This window comes from Cricetulus griseus, chromosome X (genome assembly GCF_003668045.3).
Source record: "Cricetulus griseus strain 17A/GY chromosome X, alternate assembly CriGri-PICRH-1.0, whole genome shotgun sequence".
NCBI lineage: Eukaryota > Metazoa > Chordata > Mammalia > Rodentia > Cricetidae > Cricetulus > Cricetulus griseus.
This window is the reverse complement of record NC_048604.1, coordinates 68,930,208-68,952,966: the sequence shown is the minus strand read 5'-3', so window position 1 is coordinate 68,952,966 and position 22,759 is coordinate 68,930,208. Positions and strand designations below refer to the sequence as shown.

Sequence of the window (22,759 nt, the reverse complement as noted above, 5' to 3'; positions counted from 1 at the left end):
GCAGGGAAGCCGTGTGAATGAGCGGTCTGTGCCCCAGAGTTGCCATGGAGACGGTGAATGGGGGGATTGTGTGAACTCAGCTGCGGACTACCCCCCCATATACACACCCACCCACTCCCTCCTGCCCCACCTCCCTCTACCCCTTCCTTCCCCTTCCCCTCCTCCTCTCCTCCTCTCCACCCGGGTGCATTCTGGGCAGTGTCTGGGATCTCCCCACCCCATACTTTGCTCCCCATTTCCTCTGAGCCCCCATCCCTTTAGTCACTTTTTCTGCCTGCCTGCTTTCCTGCCTTTCTCTCTATCTCTCCTCTCTGTCTCTGTCTCTCTGTTTCTGTCTCTGTCTCTATCTCTCTGTCTCTCTGCCTCTCTCTCTGTCTCTCTCTCTGTCTCTGTCTCTCTCTCGCTCACACACACACACAGATACACACACACACACAGACACACACACACACACACACACACACACACACACACACACATTCTCATTCCCCTCCCTTGGTGGCCGATTGCCGGTTGTTCCCAATCTCCCTCCCCCACCTCTTCAGCCACTTCTTAAAGGAACATGCCTGAAATCTCGGAAGGCGGGAGAAAAGGGGGAAAACTAAATGTGCCCCCCCCCTCTCTCTCTCTCTGTGTGTGTGTGTGTGCGCGCGCGCCTACGTGTGTGTGTGTGTGTGTGTGTGTGTGTGTGTGTGTGTGTGTGTGCACGCGCGTGCGCGGCGCACACATGCTCACATGCACGCGCGCCTGGGTACACAAGTGCGTGCGTGCTCATTGTGTGCATGTGTCCATGCGGGACACACATGTCTGTGTGCCTGTGTATGTGTTGACTGTAACTGTGTCAGAAGGCCTGTGTGTCTGAGTGAGTTGCTATTTCTGTTTCTGTCTCCACCTATGTGTCACCATTATGCCGCTTGTGTCTGGATATTTACCTATGCGGGTATGTGTGATTTTGTTTCAGTAGTTCTCTGTGTGTGTCTGAATGTATCACTGTGAGGCTCTGGCTGTGTGAGGCGGTCTGTTTTGGAATGTGGGACTAAATGAGGGGATCTCTGTGGGTTTGGAATGTATGTCTCTACCAGTGAATATTGCAGTGTCTGTGATCCTGGCTTGGTCTCTCACTCCCTCTTTGAGTCTTTGTGAGTTTATTTCATGAGTTCCAAGTGTATGCCCCTACACCCTGTTGTTTATTTTACACTGGACTAGCATCCACAATGCCTAGCGTGCTCAGCAGACCAAATTTTGCCTTTGGTTCTGGCATTTGGCGTGAATGAAGAGCTAGGCAGCAGCAATGACAAAGGTTTAAGGACTTGGCAGCAGTGAAGGCTGGGGAGAAATGTCAAGGAGGGGCATGGAAAGGTCTTTGGACTTAGGTGAATGGGTGTTGTGCTCCTTGCCCTGCCTGAGGGTAAAAGGCATCTCTCTGTGGGACCCTCTGCCTGTCTGCTGCTTTTCTTTTCTTATACCTTCAAGTCCCAGAATGAAGTTGGCAGCCATACTGGAAGCTCTACTTCCAGATTTCCCTATCACTGCATGTTGGCTCCAGAAGACCCTGGTGAACTCCACCAATGATAGAGTTGGAGTTGGGGACCGTGAATTTGCAATGGCAACAACTGTCACTCTGTTCATCCCCTTAGATTTTTTTCCAACCGTGGCCAGGCACATAAAATAGTTCTGAAAAGCAATAGATCACCTGTAAGTCCCTGGAACCCTGGGCATGTGAAACCTCTAACTGGGAAAATAGGCCAAGCTCACCAGGGTCCCAAAGACGGACTCTCCAGCCCTTCCAGACTATTTTGGATGACACATGCTTCCCTCTTTCCACAGGCCTGTCTGGCCCTAAGGGAGCCCTCTTTCGAAGTGGTGGTGCTTGGACGACCGGCTCTCTGCATTGCTGGGCACCTGTAGGTGTCCCTCGAGAGCTCAGTTTTGAGGTTCAAGTCAGTGTGGCCATGAAGGGGCTGCCTATTGGGCTGATGCTGTGACCCCCGGAGTCTGCCTCTCCTGCCAGTACCCCTGCCCGGAACATGTGGCTGCAGCTTGGCCTGCCCTTGCTGTCCCCGAGCCCCACGCCCACAGTTGGCCGGAGTCTGTGCCTCACGCTGTGGTTCCTCAGTTTGGTGCTGAGGGCCAGCACCCAGGCCCCAGCACCCACAGTCAATACTCACTTTGGGAAGCTAAGGGGTGCCAGAGTACCATTGCCCAGTGAGATTCTGGGTCCTGTGGACCAGTACCTGGGGGTACCCTACGCAGCTCCCCCAGTCGGCGAGAAACGTTTCCTGCCCCCTGAACCACCCCCATCCTGGTCGGGCATCCGGAACGCCACACACTTTCCCCCAGTGTGCCCCCAGAACATCCACACAGCTGTGCCCGAAGTTATGCTGCCAGTCTGGTTCACTGCCAACTTGGATATCGTCGCTACTTACATCCAGGAGCCCAATGAAGACTGCCTCTACTTGAATGTCTATGTGCCCACGGAAGATGGTGAGTGCTGCGGCCAGGCATTGTGCCCTCCTTGCCTCCCGCCTGCCCTGTTGTGTTTGTGGCTTGCATGTGGTTGTGTGCCCTGCAGCATGCGTCTGTCTGTCTGTGAAAATGCTTCTAACCATCACTCCGCTTGGCCTTTCCCCTCCCTGTTCTTCCCTCTCCCAGCATTGTCCGAGCTCCCATGTGTGAGTGACACTGATGCCAGAAGGGGGCTGGCCAGGCCTGAGAGCTTTGACAGGTCTAGGTCCAGTACTGGATGGGGGTACCCTGGGGGAGTATGGGTGACTGCTGGCAGCTGCCCGCGGGAGGATGCTGGCTCCACCAGGCCCCCCTGTTGCCATTCCACCTGCTTCGAAAGGTGGTAGGTGTGTGTGGCTGAGGGAGCTGGGTGTGTGTGGGGGGTGGGGGGGGCAAGCCTGGTTGGCGATGCTTAGGTGCCTCCTCTTCCACTAGCTGATGCCTCCTCCCGCGGGGGTCACATTAAGGTAAGTGACAGAAACAAGGAGATGGTGGGACAGGCTCTCTGCCATGTGCCGCTGCAGAGCAGCTCAGCTCTTGGGGCCTGGGTGGGGGGGATGCATGCCCCTGGGCAGAGGCCTCCTGTTATTTTTTAGTTTTTTATTCATTTTACAGTAAAGCGGATTTCCAAGGAATGCGCCCGAAAGCCCAACAAGAAAATTTGTAGGAAAGGAGGTAGGTAGCGAGCCGGCGGGGAGGGAGAGAGAGAGAGAGGGAGGGCTGCCTGCCCACTGCCCCTGCCCCTAAGGACCCAGCCTTCCTTCAAGTAGGCCAGGTTGAGAGGGCTGTGAGCAGACTTAAGGTCCCAGGCTTAGGGTCCCACCTCCTCCAAGGGCCCTGGCTGCTTTGCAGAGAGGATCCAGTGGCCTAAGGCAGGTTCAGAGCAGAAGCAGAAAGTCCACTGCTTTCAATCTTCCCAGCTTCCCTAAGGAGTGTACCAAACATAGAGCCAGTGGCTCTTTTGGTAACACCTCAGAAGAAAGCAGGCAGTCAAGATGGAGCCAGAAGCTCCTCCTTCCCCTGCAGCCAGTGCAGATACAAGGAGCATCCCTCCAGTAGTCAGTCCTGGGTTGAAGGTCTAAACTTAACTCTCCCCAACTGCAGCTTAAGAGAAACTCGGGCACACAGATTGATTTGCTCTTCTGCAGCACGCCCTGCCCCTGCCTCACCACCTCTGAAAAGACCCAGGCTATTCCTGTGGCAGAAATTGGAAATCTCTAGAAACTGCAGACTCTAAAGAAAGCCAATTTTAAATTCACCCTCCTGCTAAAAGGACTTTGTTTTTTCATATAGTAATGTTTCCTGTTTGCACGCCAGTTAATGTTTTCTACAAGGGTTCTCATATTTACCTTAACTAGGGAAGCAAGCAAGGCAGGAAGCAGTATTCCGATTTTACAGATGAGGAACCGAGCCCAGGGGAGTGACTTGCTGCACAAGGCCCTGTTGCCAGTCTAGAGCAGATGTGGGGCCAAAACCTAGGGCTCTTGACCCTCAGGGAATGTTCTTTCCACTGTAGCCCCATGGAGGCAACTACCACCTGGCTAATCCCACCTCCCTGAAACATAGATCAGATGTGGCTAGGTTGGGCGAATCGGCTCTGGTAACAGCCTAAGGAACAAGGACAACCACAACCCTTACAAGTCTTTGGCAAGCTTGGCTTTTGTTTTCCTTTGATGCTCTAGGGCAGGGTTTCTCGGGTGTCATCAGGATTCCTGGGCTGGAACGATCCCTACTGAATGAGAATCTCTAAGGACAGGCGCAGAATCAGCACATTCAAAAGCTCAGATATGGAGGGCTTTTGATGCACACTAGAGCAAGGAGTCAGACTTGCTGCCCTTAAGAACAGTGTTTTACCTCTCTTCACATCCAGCCCAGGCCCTCCCACGCAGTAGGAAGCATGCAAGCCTCTCATGCAAATGAAGGATTTCTGTAGTACCGCCTGAGCAAGAAGAGCACTTGTCTAGGAAGCACAACCCCTGACTGACTCCTGGCCTCTGCTGCCAACTCATAAGCCATTCTCTTTATTCCCTTTCAGTTTTCCTTGCTTTGCCGTGTTTTGTTTTGTTTTTTGGAGCCGGGGTCTTGCTCTGCAGCTTAGGCTGGCCATGACCTCTTTATTTGGCCCCGGCTCAAAGCCTCCATTTCCACATGGGAAGGCAGAAAGAACATCCTGGCTATAACCCTCCATTAACCAATACCTGTATTCAGAGAAATGGTTTCAAAGCTGCTCTCATGAGTTATTACTTAGTGGGATACAGTGGGGTGAGGAGAGAAGGCATTACGATTAGCCACTGCTTAGGAAAAAAGATCTTTCAGGGCTCCAGTAAGAGCCTAGGGCAGGCCAAGCTCATGCTGAGATTTTGGCCAGATTGCTGACTGGAAGCCACCATGCAGTGTGAATATTTTGCCAATTGTAATTGTGGATGATAGGCAAGGTGCTGTTGGGATATGAACGGAGTCTAATCATTGTTCTGAAAGAGCTCCTAGGCTGGTATTAAAACGCTGCTGGATTCCTTAAGTCAGTAGGCCCTTCTGGGAAGTGGGCTTTAGATAGGATAGGGGAGATCATTTGTTTAACTGTTCAAATTAGTTCCCTATCCTGGGCACATGATTTGTGTGTGTGTGTGTGTGTGTGTGTGTGTGTGTGTGTGTGTGTGTGTGTAATGTACATGGCAGCTGGGGTGGCTTATGTGGGATCCTACATGGCATCATTTCTGTGGGTGGTGCCTGGTAAAGCCCATTGCAGCAAGGAATTGTCCATCAAGGACATACTGAAGGAGGATGTACAGGGGATGCTGGGGCAAGGCTGGGGTGATGTAGCAAGCCAAGTACCCTTAGAGCTTCATAGAAGCAGACACCAGAAGTGAAGGGTGTCCTGGGAAGGATTTGCCCCAGCCCTACCTCCATGGAGTTGAAAAGAATTTATGTTTAGGAATGAATGAGTGATTCTGTTTGGTGGCTGATCCACTGTGTGGCCATGTCTCATTGAGATTCTGAGGGCAAGACTGGTAGGTGTTAAGCTAACGTGTTAAGACAGTAGGTGCCACTGGAAGTTCAGGAAGCCAAAGGCTATTTCTACAAGAGCTGGGCTTTTGCCCAAGTTGAAAAGGCGGCTTGGAGTTTGAGGGTAGTTCCTATTTTGATCCATAACTAAGAGGATATTCAGTCACCAGAGTGCAGACCAACAGAGAAAGAGGGCCATTTGCTTGCACCAGGTTCAAGGTATCTGTGAGCATGGAAGCAAGAGGGTAAGGTGCGGGGCACCAGCAGAGTTACTTCCATTTTGGCACTGACCAGCAACCAGGCAGTAGATCGTGGCTTTTCACAGCCATTCCAAGATATCTTTCTAGTCTCTTCATACCAGGAAAGAGGAGTGGTGCCAGCCTACCCCTCAGGGCCTAAATACCTTCCTTCCTCCTCTAGTCCCTTTTCTACCTTCTCCGTTCATGCTCCCCCTCTTGTCTATTTCTTCCTTCCCTTTTCCTCACCCCTGAAAGGTGGCATGATGCAGTGGAAAGACCATAAGGGCTTTGGAGTCAAGCAGACCTGGGTTTGATTCACACTTCTAGCACTTCCTAGCTGTGTGATCTTGAGCAAGTCACTTTACCTCTCTGAACCTCAGTTTCCCCATCAGTGAAAGAGGAATAAAGATGGTGCCTACCTCATTGGAATGTAAGGATCAAACAGTACAGCAGAAGTAGAACGTGTGGCATGTGTTAGATGTTAAGTACTCAGTTTATAGTAGGAACCATTTCTCTCTCTTTCTCTCTCTCTCTCCCTCCCTCCATTCCTTTTTCCTTCCCTCCTTCCCTCCCACTCTGGCTCTCTCCTAGAGCAACACTTGCTGCTCTTAAAACTGGTTCCTGTGGGCAGGAGCCCTATTTGCCATTAACAAGAGCGGGGGGGGGGGGCAGTGAACAAGGCCAGAGGCAAAATTTCATTTCCCATCTTCTCCTGTGGGAATCAGGGTCAGCTGAAGCCCGGCTCGAATCTGCCCACTGGGACTTGGGAGCTCAGACCTGGGGTCCCTGGTAATCACCTCTGCCCCAAGTATATCACCAAGCTATCCGCAGATGCTGGCAATGTCACTCCTCACCTTCAATACCTATCCCTGCCCTCCAGCTCAGCCTGCCTGTGTCTAAACATGCAGCCCTTCCATCCAGAATGAAGTTTTCACAAGTGGGCCTCTGGCTCTGTGCCCCAGCCCACCTGCTGCTACCTCCTTCCTAACTGAATGACCTTGATTGGGGACAGGGAGGCGGGGCAGGGAGGTGCAGGGAGGTCAGCACAGCAGAGGCCTGCAACACCATCATCCTGATGAAGGTCTGGGCCTCAGCCCACCCATTCCCTCAGTTCTTGCCATCCCTCCTGCCTGTCCTGGGCCCAGGCCCAGAGCTGGCTTGCTGGGCCACACTGCAGTCATGCTGTTTTTGAATTCTCTCTCTGTTTTGTTCTCTGTTCTGTGCTGTTGTGTCTCCCCGTGTCTGGTCCCCAGGATCCGGCGCTAAGAAACAGGGCGAGGACTTAGCGGATAATGACGGGGATGAAGATGAAGGTATTTGGGGGCTGCAGGGCGCGGCGGCTGGTGCATGGCACAGAGCCCCTCCCCTTCTCAATGGGGAGAAGCCCCGTCTGTCTGTCTGTCCGTCCGTTGGTGTGTTTCTGTTCCTGTACAAGGCCGCTGGGCTGTTCCTCCGTCTTTGGCCTCATTGGCCACTGGGACTTCTGGGGTAATGGACACGGCTGGCAGGAGCAGGGGAATGACCATAAGTTGAGCCATAGGGAGGGTGTCTTCCTGGCCCTGGCCCCTGACCCTCTCCCATCTTCTATGACTCACGGGCACCTGCCCATATGTGGCAGCGGAAATGGTGAAGAGCAAGCAGGGCCAGGGAGGGTGGGAATAGGCACAAATTTTAAAAACTTGGATGGTGAGAGGATGCCTGGAATTCACTAAGGAGACCTCTGCTCTCCTGAGGGGCCTAGCTCTTGGGAGAGTGGCTCTGCTAGAGCACACAAAGGGGCAGGACAGGGAAATTCAAGACTACCACTTCCCCAGCTTTCTCCCCGAAAAGTAAGATGGCCACAGGGCCAGAGGTTGCAGTAGGTTGGGGACAGAACAGAAAAACTGTGGCCTAACATGACAGACTGAGGCCCAGACACCACAGCCATCAGTAGGTGAACTAAGATTCTCGGGTGGTGATGGGACGAGCCTTCCTCCTTGGGGTGACAAGATTGTTTGTGCTGCAGCAGAGAGCATTCTCTACTCCACCCATGCTCTGGGCCCGCCCCTTTGGAGGCCCTGGAGGGGCCAGGCAGTTCAGGGGATCCACTGGTGACCAGCAGGGCTGTGCCGGTGTGCCAGCTCACAAACTGATGGGTGACAGGCAAGTCAAGGTCGGGCCTGGAGCCTTCCCTTGATTGCTCCAGCCCAACACCATGCTGACTGGGCTCAGGAGCACCCCTTGATGAGCCCTCGGGCACTGGCCTGGGTGGAGACTTTTACATCATAATTCTGGCTGAGAGGCTTTCTCATGCCAAGTTCTGCTCCACCCCAGTGTTTACAGCTAAGTTTGCCCAGGAAGGATGGGGGATATGGGCATGTGGTTAAGAAACCATGTCTATAAGGTTCCCCCACCCCATCTCTACCATTCACTCGCCCTTTCCCCACCTTCCTGTTCTCTCCCTGTGCCACCCCTTATCCCCACCCTTCTTGTCTCTGTCTGCACTGGGGGGATCCAGCTGCTGCCAATGGCCGTTTTTCCATGTAACTGGTCTAGTCCTGGGGGTTTCAGGGCTCCCCAGCTCCTGCTTTCTAAAGCCATGTCAGGTCCCAGGACTCCTGGGTATGCAGGGCAGGAACTCACCTGATGCTGCTGAGGGACCACCAAGCCCTTGTTACTCCTTGTTATCTCAGAAGCCAGCCGTGGCCACCCAGGCCCAGATGAACTATACCCACATGGTCATCTTCAGTTGGGAGGTGCTTTAAAAAAAAAAACACTATACAAGTTCAGCTCTCTCTGGCCAATACTTGAACTCTGGGCCTAGCAGCCCCATGAGTCCTGCCCTCAGGGATGGCAGTGGTGTCCTGGCACCTGGAATAGCTTTGCTGCCCGCACCTCCCCCCCCCAGGGCTGGCGGGGGTAGGGGAGCAAGGGCATCCTACCTAGCCTGTGTCTTACCCCTTCTCCTTACAGACATCCGGGACAGTGGTGCTAAGCCTGTCATGGTCTACATCCACGGAGGTTCTTACATGGAAGGCACAGGCAACATGATTGATGGCAGCGTTCTTGCAAGTTATGGCAACGTCATCGTCATCACCCTCAACTATCGGGTCGGGGTGCTAGGTATGGTTCTCTGCCAGGTGTCTAGAAGGAAGGCTGGCTTTGAAGGGAGGGGGAATCAACCTGGGGAAGTCAATTCAGGCAGTCTTAGTTCTCTAGCTGGTGTTAATGACCAGAGTCATGTTGTTATTCTGCCACCCTTAACCAAATACCAGGGGTTTTTCTCATCCCCAGGCCCTTTTTCTGAATATTTAGGTGCCAGTGGAAATTCATTTCAAATTTTATACTTTTTTAAAGGCGGGGTTAGACAGGGTAGTCTAGGCTGGTTTTGAACTCCTGGTCTTCCTGCTTCCACATCCCAAGTGCTGAGATTATGGGCATGGGCCACCATGTATAGCTCAAACTTCACACCAAGTCTCAAGCCAGGCCTCTGTTACAATACCTTTTCTTGGGTGGGTTTTGTAGTCCCTGTTAATTTCCTTGAGTCTTTTGTTTGTTTGTTTGTTTTTTCCTTGAGTCTTATCATCTTCAACACTACCCACCCAGACCCACAGTCCTAAGTACCTATTTATACACAGATTCCTTCTCATCCACCCTGTAAGCACACACCCTTATACACTCACACATCATGTCCATCCACCCACTCCCACGCATACAAATACTTCTCATTCCCTGAGGTACATGCGCACACAGCTCCAGTCCACTCCTACACTCACCCTCACAGAGCGAGACACACAGTCTCACTCACACACATATCCACATACCCACACACTATATGCTCCATATGCACACCCTACACAGATTTCTCTCACCATATATATATATATATATATATATATATATATATATATATATATTATACAGTGTATAATATATATAATATATATATGATATATATATATATATTATACACTGTGCATACCACATAATCCCAGAGTCACAATTTCAGCAGCCCCTATATTGGCACCTTGTACAAATACCTAGACTCTGCATCCATACCCAAATTCCTCATACCTTACATATACATAAATATGCCTTCCACTAGCCCCACACATGCACACACACCCCCGCATCGTCCTACATGCCCGACTTGTGCACTCCCTTTCACACATGATGTACTTCACATATGCATACATCTATCTCTCTCCTACTCTACATACTGCAAACCAATATGCTTTCTCCCTGCACGCATTTCACTTCTTACATGTCCACAGCACCCGCCCCATAAATTTACAACTACACACACACACACACACACACACACGCGCGCGCGCGCGCGTGCGTGCAACCTCTGCTTCCACACTGGTGAGTGCTCCATCCACTGCACATACATCCCCTCATACATGCACACCAAATGGATCCCCTCCACATCCCTAGATGGATATACATGTACACAGTCTTCCCACGTATACTCTGCTAGTAAATACCTAATACATACACATGTGCTCATCCCCTTACCTCTCAAATACACATACATCCTTGTACCTAGAGCTGCATTTGCACGCGCACGTGCATGCGCTTACGCGCGCGCGCACACACACACCTCTACCTACCCTCGTCACATTCATGCTCCCTCATCTATACACATGTACACATTCATCCCTTCACTCCTACCCATTATGTGTACCTGTTCATACTCATACACATGCATTTCCCAAAGCTTCCCCCCATGTACCGCCATGTATCCCACCCACCACATACTCTGGCTGTTTGGGTGATTTCGGCTGTTCCTCTATCTTATACCTTCTTTGATGACTGCTAGTACTCCTCTGGGGCCAAGGTCTTGAGATAATCAAACACCCCAGAGAAGGTAACAGAACATAAAGGACCTTGGCTCCCTTTTAGATGCTCATCCAGGTTCCACGTTCTGATAGTGGCATAAAGAAGCCATCTTCTTCCCTGGGGAATTGCGTCCTCCGGGTTTCCTGGGGGGGGGGGTGTCTGTGGACCCAGATGTTGAATCAGCAGTTTGTCTGGTTGCTGGGCAGAAGCTTCTTTGAATTTGCTCTTGGCTATGTTGCTTTGCCAGTTCCAGTCCCAGCAGCCCTGGTACTGCATTTTGCTTCTGGGCAGGGTTATACACACAGAATGGCAGTCTCCTCTTGACTTAGCCATAATTCTATGTGGGATATCCACCTATTTGGGGTCAATCTGGAGAAATGAGGCTAGGTGTGGTGGTGCATGTCTCTATTTCCAGCAGTTAGAAGGCAGAGGTAAGTGGGTCTCTGTGAGTTCAAAGTCAGCTAGGCCTGCATATTGAGTTCTAGTGTATCCAGGCCTACATAGTAAGACTCTGTCTCAAAAACAAAAATACCAAACCTCTAGAAAAATGATGTACCTGAAAAAATGTTTTGGACTGTGTCTCCTTCAGTGGTTCCCTGGGGCCCTACTTATGGAACCTGTGGGACACCTCTCTGGTCTCTTCATGATCTGATGAGCTTTAGCTTCCATGGTTCTTCCCTGTTCCCCCATCTTCCTATGCTGCCTCAGTACCATGGCAAGGCTCTCCCATCCTGTTTAGAAAGGCAATCGAAGTGTCAAAGTACCACAGAGGTGACTGAAAACTCATACACCGGGGCTACTCAGTTCTGAAAGAGCAACAATAGGCCCAAATGTAATCACACACAGATTAAACAGACATACATACACAGTGACTGATGGCCCAAAGCAATTTGCTTATTTCTTCCCTCTAACTAAAGGGAAAATACTTGCTTCAGGCTGCTTTCAAGGATTAGAAGTACAAGAGTTTATTTTACAGGCTGTATGGGAATGTGCAGAGAACACTAAGAATATGAGCAGATACTGTTATCAGAACAACAAAGAATGGAATGGAAGAAAAGAAAGACGGGAGGAGAACAAAAGTGAGGGGAAAGTAAGGAAAAGAATAAAATGACTGATGAGTGAAAAGAGGTTGGGAGCAGCAATGGGATACAAGACGGAGAGGAAACACTAGATTTCACTAGGTCTCCGTGGTATCAATCAGGAGCTGTGGGCTGCAGGAAAGGCAGCTGGTTGAGAGCACTCTGTGTGGTATCCTGGTTTGTTTGTTTGTTTGTTTGTTTGTTTGTTTGTTTCTTCAACACAGGGTTTCTCTGTGTAACAGCCCTAGCTGTCCTGGAACTCGCTCTGTAGGCCAGGCTGACCTCAAACTCCCAGAGATCCGCCTGCCTCTGACTCCCGAGTGCTAGAATTAAAGGAGTGCACCACCACCGCCCAGCCTGGTGTCCTGGTTTTAATGTTTTAATGGTCACCTCTCATCAGTCACTCTAACTTTTCAGCTTCTCTATGAGAAATTCTTAATCTTTTGAGGAGGCCTCACATGCTTCTGAGATAATAATGACAGCTAGGGATTCTTCATCAAAACAATACACACACACACACACACACACACACACACACACACACACATTTTTAAAGTATTTTAAAACACTTAGTTTTTAAAGACTAAGTCTTGCCTGGGGTTGGTGGGGCACACCTTTAAGAGGCAGGCAGATCTCTGTGAGTTGGAGGCCAGCCTGGTCTACAGAGAGAGTTCCAGGACAGCCAGGACTACACAGAGAAACCCTGTCTCAAAAAAACCAAACCAAAACAAAAACCTAATCAACCAAACAAACAAAAGATTAAGCCTCACCCTGTAGCCCCGGCAGCCTTAAACTTGAGACCTTCATGTTTATGCATCCAAGTACTGGGATTATAGGCATACACCACTACACTCATCACACAAATACTTAAAAAGAGAACTTCACAGCTAGCTCCCACTGAAGCTCAGCCATGAAACTCAGGCTGAAAGCACTGACTTTACAACCTCCTCTCATTTGGATAATCAGAAAGGCTCATCTTTGAGCTTAAGCAATTAATGTTACAAATAACATTAGTCCACACTTAGGAAGAGTTATAAAGTGAGATTTGGTCAGGAGTTCCCATCCACTCCTTACATACTCTTCAGTGCCTATTCTGGAACACAAATGTAATCAATAAGCCACTGATTGCCTTCTGGGGACATACAAGATGTTTTTGTCTTTTGGCACTAGATGTAGAACATGAGTTTGCTCCTGAGGCTTGGGGAGTTTGCTGTGTAGCTGAGATTATGTTGTTTTGTTTTTCAAAGATATTTAAAAAAACAAAGCAGGTGGCCAGCTTTGGACTCCAGTTGTATACATTCACTTGCCTTCCCTCCCTTCAGCATCGCCTGAGCACTGAATGCAACCAGTCTGTGTAAGTAGCTTCTCTAAGAGTCTTGAGAATGTGGCAAGTTAATTCACGGAGATCTGACCCACCAAGGCAGAGGGGTAGCTATTTTTTTGAGACACTCCCACTGGGCTTGGGGCCAACAAAACAAAAGGAATCCAGCAGGATATAGGATGTGGATATACCTAGAAGTAGTGGCTAGACTGAGAACACAATGGCTTGCCAAGTTTTATTCTGGGTTCCAGAATTAACTTAATTCCACATCGTTGCTCAGGTATCTTCCAGGCAAGCTGAAAACATGGCAAGTGACAATCCTGAAGTGACACATATACCTAGTTTTGATACGATCTGCCAGATTCCTCCATCTTCTGTTGACAAGAAGCTTATGTATACTGCAGTATAAACTTGAGTTCAAGGAGGCTGACTCATATTTATTTTGACAACTTGTGGATTAGAGTATTTGAGTTTCTATTCTCACATAGTTTCTGTGAAGGGCCAAGATCCTAGGGAGCTATCAAGGAGTGGCTTCTCTCCTAGGCTGCAAGGCTCTGTGCACTCCTGGTCAGTCAGTCATGCTTAACCCATCACCTTCTAAGCCTGTTGGCTATAGTACTTGCAGAAGAACTCTCTGTATAGTGAGGGTCAATGGCATGGGCCCAGCCACATACTTCACTATTCCTTATCTGGAAGCTCATGAGGTTTGAGGGAACAGAGCTATGGCTAAACCCTCTACTCAGGCTTTTAGGGCAGATCCGTGTGCGTGTGTGTCTCTCTCCATCTCTCTGTCTCTCTGTCTCCCTTCCTCTCTCTCTCCCTCCCCCTCCCCCTTTCTCCCTTGCTGTGTAGTCCAGACTGGCCTTGAACTCAAAATTCTCCTGCCTCTGCCTTCTGAGTGCCATGGAAGTATGTACCAACCGTGTACAACTAGGACAGGCAACTTTAGCTTATCTCACCAAATGATGCCTTGACAAAGATTGACACCAAATCAGTCATTGTCGAGGTGAGAGAAAGAGAGAGAAAAATATAGGGAAAGGAGAGAAAAGAAGGCAGACACATGGTAAATTTTGCTAGAAGATCTCAAGGCTTGGGCAGCTGAGTTGGGTGTTGGCTGGCATAGGGTTCTTTATTGTTTTGTTTTTGTTTTCATTTTTTTTTGTTTTTGTCACCACCCCCAGCCCGGCATAGGTTTTAAGATTCACAGGAGTCACTTGCATTTCTGAATAGGACCTCCTCCAAGACTCTGACCCCCCCCTCCCCACCTACATCTGAAGGAAGTAGAGTTCTTCCACTCATCATTGCTCAAACTTACTCTAATCCCCTCTCCTTTCCTCATTCGTAACCTGGGGTTATGGAAGACATGTGCCAAGGTTCTGGGGGGAATAAATAACTACTTACATACTGAATTTTACCACAGCAAATTAATAACACCCTCGAGGATGGTAAGACGAATTCTTTTTCAGAAGCTAGGTACAGACAGACCCGAGAAAGATAGAGATGTGGTTTCTGTCTGCTTGGCTCTATTTGAATTAAGCTTCTGCCTGCAGACTGTCGGGACTGCCAGCCGGCTCTCTGTGAGCTGAGTGCTCCTCCAACATGTCCCTGAACAAGCTGATTCCAGGTGCTGCGAACAGTCCTTTAACTGTGGAGTCAAAGAATACTGATCCAAGTTTGGGTTTGCAGTGTGTAGGAGCACAGCAATTACACCCACCTGGAAAGGACCCTTCCAGAAGCCTAGGGCAGGAGAAGATAGATGGAGCCTTCCAAGAAACCCAGGGATCAAGGAAGAGACAGAGAAAACGAGGCAGCAGGATCAGTCTAAAATGGAAGGGGGTGATATAGGACATCTCTGTGGCAAAGCCAGCAGGTGGGCGGGAAGGTAGTCTCCATGGTAACAAGTCTCCACAGCAGCAAATCCCAGCAGGTGGGTGGGAAGGTAGTCTCCATGGTGACATGTAGTCTCCTCAGCAGCAAATCCCAGTGGGTGGGCGGGAAGACCTGTTTCTGTGGTAACGCAGTGCACTGACTTCCTCATTTCTCCACCAGATGAAAAAGATGATCTGACCCAGTGGCTTCTCAACTTTAGCAGGCATCAGTATCACCTGGAGAGCTTGTTAACAACACAGATTGCTGGGCTGCATCCCCTAGAGTTTTTGATTGCTTAGGTGTTGGAGGAAGGGAAATGAGGACCTGCCCTGAGAATGATGAGAAGGGGGCCATACCAAAGCCCTAGAAAAAATTGGAGATGGACAGATTGGCACAGGAAGGGCAAGGCAAGCTCAGGGTCTTGCTGCCTGTGGGCTCTTCACTTCAGAGAGAGAACGAAAGGGGAAATGTAACTGTAGATCTACCATGTGCTTGCCTTATGCTCATTTTATCCTCGTTACAACCCTTTGAGGTATTTTTATCCCCATTTTACAGAAGAGGAAACTACAGCCCAGAGATTTTAAATAACTTGCTGAAGGCCACATGTCTAAGATGCTGGATTTAACCAAGGGCTGTTTGGCTCCAGGGTCCTTGCTGTCCTCACTGCATCTTGTCTGATGTTAGGATCACATCCCCAAATTCTACATCAGGGCAGACAATGCTGAATTCTGGCCATTTGCAAGCCCTTCCACCTAGAGGAAACAACCACTTCAAATGCTCTGTCCCCTCCTTCCAAATTGGATCATGGGTGGGAAGCAGGGGTTTACTCTGCCTATATTGGTGCTGCTGGGCCTTGCAAAAAGCAGTGGTTTATGTTAGCATTAGTGAGATGGGAAGTGCTACATGGCTGCATGTTTATCCTCCATGTGACACCTTCCCAAATTCATTCGTACCATCATAACCCAAATCCTGCATCCTTTCACCTTCATTATCCTCATGCCTTTTGTTAAATCTAGGTTTCCTGAGCACTGGGGATCAGGCTGCCAAGGGCAACTATGGGCTCCTTGACCAAATCCAGGCCCTCCGCTGGGTGAGTGAGAATATTGCCTTCTTTGGAGGAGATCCTCGTCGAATCACTGTCTTTGGCTCGGGCATTGGTGCATCCTGTGTCAGCCTCCTCACGCTGTCTCATCATTCTGAGGGTGAGTAGCTCTTGAGGACCAATGTAGAACAGTTTATGCTGGTACACTTTGAGCTCCAGGTATCCCAGGCTCTGGCATGTCTGGCTCCATATCCCAGATGTGTCCAGGGGAATTGGTCAGCCCTCTACCACCAGCTTCTTGGGGGAGAGGGAGTGGGAAGGAAATCTTTCTGTGCAGGGAGAACTACTTCTCCTCATGTGAAAGAAATCCTCATTCACACCCCAAGAACGATGCTTGTCTCACATGGGAGTCTTATTTGGGAGAGTGGGAATAGAATGTTTGTCTCTGAAGGGAAAATAGTTTGTTGTAGGTGAGGAAATCTTTCAGTATGAAGGGCATGTTACTTCAGAGTCAAAATATAAGGTGAAAATTGGTTTCTAGGTACTCATTGTGCACCTTTCTTGAAAGAAATACATCTGTACAAGAGGAAAACTGGCCTAGCATGAGAGGTGGTTCTGTAGTGAGACTCTCTGGCCTGGGACATGGGCTTCTCTGAGGGAGCAGACCATTGTTGGACCACAGAGTCCCTCCAGGACTATACACCTCACTGAAATGACACTCATTTTTACCCTGTTTCTGGTGTGGGTCCTTCTGCTAGTGAGTTTCTTAAGGGCTTGCATAGGCCCTATTTTGATAGGCAGGGGATGTTCCTTTCTGTCTAGACTATAGAGAACATTCTATCTCTGAGAGGCAAAGCTAAGCTTCTTATGGAGAAAAATTGTCCTTGAAATAAGTGCCCTTCTCTAAAGTGAGGGAAAATGTGAGCGAGAACATGTTTTTATAGTTGAGATTGACCCCATGAGGGAGTACTCTTACAAGAAGCCTTGCCATCTTTTGAAGAAGGCTTGTCTCTAAACTCGAGGAAGCACCTTCATGGCACTGCTGGAAGACTAAAGTGCCATTTGCATCTGCAAAGAGAGGGGATGGGAAGCCAGACATGGTGGTGCACACTTGCAATCCCAGTGCCTAGGAGGCTGAGGCACGAGGACTGCCACAATTTTGAGGCCAGCCAGGGCTTTTTTTTGTCTCAGAAAAAGAAGACACACACACACACACACACACACACACACACACATTTGTCTCAGAAAAAGAAGACACACACACACACACACACACATTTGTCTCAGAAAAAGAAGACACACACACACACACACACATTTGTCTCAGAAAAAGAACACACACACACACACACACACACACATTTGTCTCAGAAAAAGAAGACACACACACACACACATTTGTCTCAGAAAAAGAAGACACACACACACACACACACACACACACACATTTGTCTCAGAAAAAGAACACACACACACACACACACACACACACATTTGTCTCAGAAAAAGAAGACACACACACACACACATTTGTCTCAGAAAAAGAAGACACACACACACACACACACACATTTGTCTCAGAAAAAGAACACACACACACACACACACACACACATTTGTCTCAGAAAAAGAAGACACACACACACACACATTTGTCTCAGAAAAAGAAGACACACACACACACACACACACATTTGTCTCAGAAAAAGAACACACACACACACACATTTGTCTCAGAAAAAGAACACACACACACACACACACATTTGTCTCAGAAAAAGAACACACACACACACACACATTTGTCACACACACACACACACACATTTGTCTCAGAAAAAGAACACACACACACACACACACATTTGTCTCAGAAAAAGAACACACACACACACACACATTTGTCTCAGTCTCAGAAAAAGAAGACACACACACACACACACATTTGTCTCAGAAAAAGAAGACACACACACACACACACACACACACATTTGTCTCAGAAAAAGAACACACACACACACACACACACACACACACACACACACACACACGCGCGTGCGCTCGGAAGAGAGAGAGAGACAAAGACAGAGAGACAGACAGAGACAGAGACAGAGAGACAGAGAAACAGAGAAGAATATGAATGAGCAAATGAATGGATGAAGGGAAGGAGGCCTGAGTTACATCCCCAGCACCACCAGAAAGAGTATCTGTTTCTAGGTGACAGTAGAGAGAACAAGAATCCTCTTTTTTCCTCTAGAGGAGGGAGAGATGACTGGCTGTAAGGGTGCCTGTGTCTGAAGAGAAACCTGGCACCTCTTCTGACTGGGACTCTTTCCTGGAATGACACTGCGCTGTGTATCTTAAGGGGGACTGTGACTCTAGAGACCTGACTTCTCTAATGATTTTTTATCTCTGGAAAGAGGTGTGGTTCAGTGACAAAGCAATTGCCTACCCTGTGGGATGCTGAGGGTTCCATCCCCAGCACTAATAAATGTCTCATGGAGGATATCTGGGAAAATGACTCTCTCTTTAGCAGTAATTCATACTTCTCCCCCCTCTCTCTGCTCTTATAAAAGCATCTTTCCATTGGCCCTGCATACCTGAAAGCCAAATTCTCCCTTGGGAGTATTGCAGCCAGGAAAAGATAGTTCTTTCTTTGGAGAGGTGGAAGACTCTTCTTTTTGAATTTGGGGGATGGGGTCCTTCTAGCTATGGAGAATCTGGATGTGATGTGTCTGTAGCTTCAGCAAAAGAGGATCTGTGCAGAGAACACGCTGCCAGGGCACGTGCCAGGAGACTCTCAGACCCCAGGGCCTTTGCTCTTGGGACTCATCCCTAAACTCCCAGAATGTGGGGCTCTCTCCTGCCTGCATTTCTCATCTCTCATGAAAAAGACCCCTTTGTGGTGTAAGCGCCAGCTTTCTGGTGGTGCGTTGGCACAGAACTGGGCCCAGCTGGGCAGGAAGCAAGAGGGAGAGACAACGAGTGATAAAGAGAAGGAGCATAAGGAGGCCCATTTCTGGGACCCAAGGGGTTAATTCTCCCTAGCATTTCCCTTAACCCCCAAGTTACCAACCACTGTACCAGGACTGGGAAACAGTGTGGGGGGGTAGGGGGAGCTCCACAGGGAAGCGATCAAAGGAGGGAGGGGCTCAGCAGCCCCACTCTGGTCCTGCCCTGTTATCTCCTGCTAAATGACCAGCTCCTCCTTCCTAGTCAATCCACAGCACAAGGTGACCTCAGTGACAAAGGATAAAAGTGTTTTATGGTCATATGTGACATGACAGCTCTGACACGGTGCCACCTATATTCTGTAGGGCTTTTCCAGAGGGCCATCATCCAGAGTGGCTCTGCTCTATCTAGCTGGGCTGTGAACTACCAACCAGTGAAGTATACCAGTTTGCTGGCAGACAAAGTGGGCTGTAACGTGCTGGACACCGTGGATATGGTGGATTGTCTTCGACAAAAGAGCGCCAAGGAACTGGTAGAACAGGACATTCAGCCAGCCCGCTACCATGTGGCCTTTGGCCCTGTGATTGATGGTGATGTCATTCCTGATGACCCTGAGATCCTTATGGAACAGGGAGAATTCCTCAACTATGATATCATGCTAGGTGTCAACCAGGGTGAGGGTCTCAAATTTGTAGAAGGGGTGGTGGACCCTGAGGATGGCGTCTCTGGCACTGATTTTGACTACTCTGTCTCCAATTTTGTGGACAATCTGTATGGCTATCCTGAGGGTAAGGACACCTTGCGGGAGACCATCAAGTTTATGTACACAGACTGGGCAGATCGTGACAACCCTGAGACCCGCCGTAAAACACTGGTGGCACTCTTCACTGATCACCAGTGGGTGGAACCTTCAGTGGTGACAGCTGATCTGCATGCCCGATATGGCTCACCTACTTACTTCTACGCCTTCTACCATCACTGCCAGAGCCTCATGAAGCCCGCGTGGTCAGATGCAGCTCATGGGGATGAAGTGCCCTATGTGTTTGGTGTCCCTATGGTAGGTCCCACTGACCTTTTCCCCTGCAACTTCTCCAAGAATGATGTTATGCTCAGCGCTGTTGTTATGACCTATTGGACCAACTTTGCCAAGACCGGGTAAGGAGAAAATGGGGTGTCTTCTTCTTGGGGACCTCAGCATGCCCTCCCTTTTGCTCCTCAACCTAACCTCTTCCATTATCTCCCTTTCTGGGCAATTCTCTAAATCTTGCTTGTTAACAGCTTTATCCCCCTTCTTGTCTTGATTCTGTGCTATTTTCCTTCCTTCATTTTTGTTGTTGTTGTTGTTGTTGAAGGAGGTAGTGGAGCTCCTGCTTAACACACCCCAGGCCCTGGTACCCAGCTCCACCAAATAATAATTGTGTTGAGAATCAGAACTGTTAGCTTCAGGACTGAGCAGGAAGGCGTTACTGGTAGAACTGTGGGATTCAAGGTTAGCTGGTCAAAAGCAATATGAAAGGAGAAGGAACACACATTTGGAAAGAGTCTTCCAAGGGCTCTTGATAAAACTGGGCAGCTGAAAGGACTAATAGATAGATACTCAATCGCATGTGAGAAGACAAAGCATTTGCATAGCCTGATGGCAGCGGATGAGCTCAGGGAAGAATGAGATGTTTTCATGCTGCCTGCCATGGGAACTAGTTCAAGCCCTGGGGAAGAAAGGAGTGGGGGAGGTGACAGGACCCTGAAAAAACATGGAAGCGTGGGAAATTTTGGACTGTGGGAGTGAGAGGAAGGAGGCTGGGCCTTTTCTTTCTCCAGGTAGCATGGTGACCCCAGGTTTCAATATGGTATTTCAGGGATCCCAACAAGCCGGTACCCCAGGATACCAAGTTCATTCACACCAAGGCCAACCGCTTTGAAGAAGTGGCCTGGTCCAAGTACAATCCCCGGGACCAGCTCTACCTTCATATCGGGCTGAAACCAAGAGTTCGTGATCATTACCGAGCCACCAAGGTAGCCTTTTGGAAACACCTGGTGCCCCACCTGTACAACCTGCATGACATGTTCCACTATACATCCACGACCACCAAAGTGCCGCCCCCGGATACCACCCACAGCTCCCACATCACTCGCAGGCCCAATGGCAAGACCTGGAGCACCAAGCGGCCAGCCATATCACCTGCCTACAGCAATGAGAATGCCCCTGGGTCCTGGAATGGGGACCAGGATGCAGGGCCACTCCTGGTCGAGAACCCTCGAGACTACTCCACTGAACTAAGTGTCACCATTGCTGTGGGAGCCTCCCTACTGTTTCTTAATGTGTTGGCCTTTGCTGCCCTTTATTACCGGAAGGACAAAAGGCGCCAGGAGCCCCTGAGGCAGCCTAGTCCCCAGAGGGGAACTGGTGCCCCTGAATTGGGACCTGCTCCAGAGGAGGAGCTGGCAGCATTACAGTTGGGTCCCACTCACCATGAATGTGAGGCTGGCCCACCCCATGACACATTGCGCCTCACAGCATTGCCCGACTATACCTTGACCCTGCGGCGCTCCCCTGATGACATCCCACTCATGACCCCCAATACCATCACTATGATTCCCAACTCCCTGGTTGGGCTGCAGACCTTGCATCCCTATAACACCTTTGCCGCAGGGTTCAACAGTACTGGGCTGCCCCATTCACACTCGACTACCCGTGTATAGCTCTAACCCAGAGCACAACCCAGCTCCCAGCTCCCTCCCTCCCTCCCAGACCCACAAACACACATGCACACATATACACATATATGTACACGCACGCACCCACACCCTACAGCAGACCCATCTGCACAAACACAGACAGATGTGGACATGCACCCGCATGTACAAAAACACAAATCCAGAAGTGAACCTGAACAGGCCCTTCAAATGGGGACACATATGAGTTCTTGGTACTAAGGGCCCATGGAATAGCAGCTGGAGCCAGCTCCCTGAACCCGACCACAGACACTCCTGGGGCCCTGGAAGCCACAGCCGGACACCCTCTTGGTGCTTGCCTTCTCGGAACTGCACCGTCTACCAACTGCAGACTCGGGAGCTTTAAAGAGCAGGATAGCTCTTCCTCCCCCCAGACTTGGTCTTTTCTCTGGGTCTTGTTTTTGTTGATTTTTAAAAAAAATTTGGAACCAATGTTTTTCCAGCCGGTTGAATGTTAAGCCCCTCTGGAAGGGAGGGCTCCAAGATCAGGACTCTCTGGTTCTGAGACTCCCGGTGTTCATACAACCAGACCAAGGAAAAGGACCCTCCAAGACAGTAACAGATGGGAGTAAGACTATGGGGTGAAAGGAGGAAGAGGCTAGCAAAGGATGGGGCTGGAGGGCCACCAAGGACAGAGCACCAACTGGCTCTGTGTTCCCATAGAGGACTGCAGCATTAAACTGGCTAGACCAGGGGAGCCTAGGTTTGGTAAACTAAGTACTGTGGAGGCCTGGACCTTATTGGGCCTCTGGGTATATAATGTGGGTTCTGCCTATATCCTTGGGGAAATGATATCAGAAATTTGCCCCGTTTTCTTTACAGTCTCTTTGTGTCTGTCATTTCTCTTTCAAAACAGCTGTGGTTTTTTTTTATTTTTTTATTTTTTGGCTGTTGTTGGCTTTTTCTTTTCTTTTCTTCCTTCCTTTTTTTTTTTAAGAAAAGTTCTTAAAACACTAACAGAAACCCATGGAGTTTGTCCTTTGTAAAAAATTTTAAACAGTGTCTTGATATAAAAATAAAAAAATCCAGTTAGCACTCCCAACCTGCCTCCCGTGCACAGGCCTGCCCCGACAGCCCCTGGAGCCAGGCGCCTACTCAGGCTGGAAGCACAATTCTCCAGGAGCCTGAGGCCTCCTGCCTTGTATCTCCTACAAGTCTGGGCTGTGCTCTGCCTTCCCTGGGCCCCCTGCATAAA

At 49.4% G+C, this 22,759-nt stretch overlaps 1 protein-coding gene across 1 annotated transcript; it reads left to right on the top strand.

Annotated features, from left to right (window-relative positions):
• The first annotated feature begins 780 nt into the window (after window positions 1-780).
• Nlgn3 (neuroligin 3) lies at window positions 781-22,604 on the top strand. The gene is made up of 6 exons (XM_035450283.1): window positions 781-2,484; window positions 7,001-7,060; window positions 8,700-8,849; window positions 15,854-16,039; window positions 19,197-19,986; window positions 20,688-22,604. Exons 1-6 carry the CDS (start codon window positions 2,028-2,030, stop codon window positions 21,529-21,531), a joined length of 2,487 nt encoding a protein of 828 aa, XP_035306174.1. The 5' UTR covers window positions 781-2,027; the 3' UTR covers window positions 21,532-22,604.
• The last annotated feature ends 155 nt before the right edge of the window (window positions 22,605-22,759 follow it).

Bases quoted from the DNA above. Each gene is read 5' to 3' on its own strand.
- Nlgn3 (XM_035450283.1), top strand. From the start codon at position 2,028: ATGTGGCTGCAGCTTGGCCTGCCCTTGCTGTCCCCGAGCCCCACGCCC. The intron at 16,040-19,196 runs GTGAGTAGCTCT...TATATTCTGTAG, and splicing joins GCTGTCTCATCATTCTGAGG to GGCTTTTCCAGAGGGCCATC. The intron at 19,987-20,687 runs GTAAGGAGAAAA...ATGGTATTTCAG, and splicing joins ACCAACTTTGCCAAGACCGG to GGATCCCAACAAGCCGGTAC.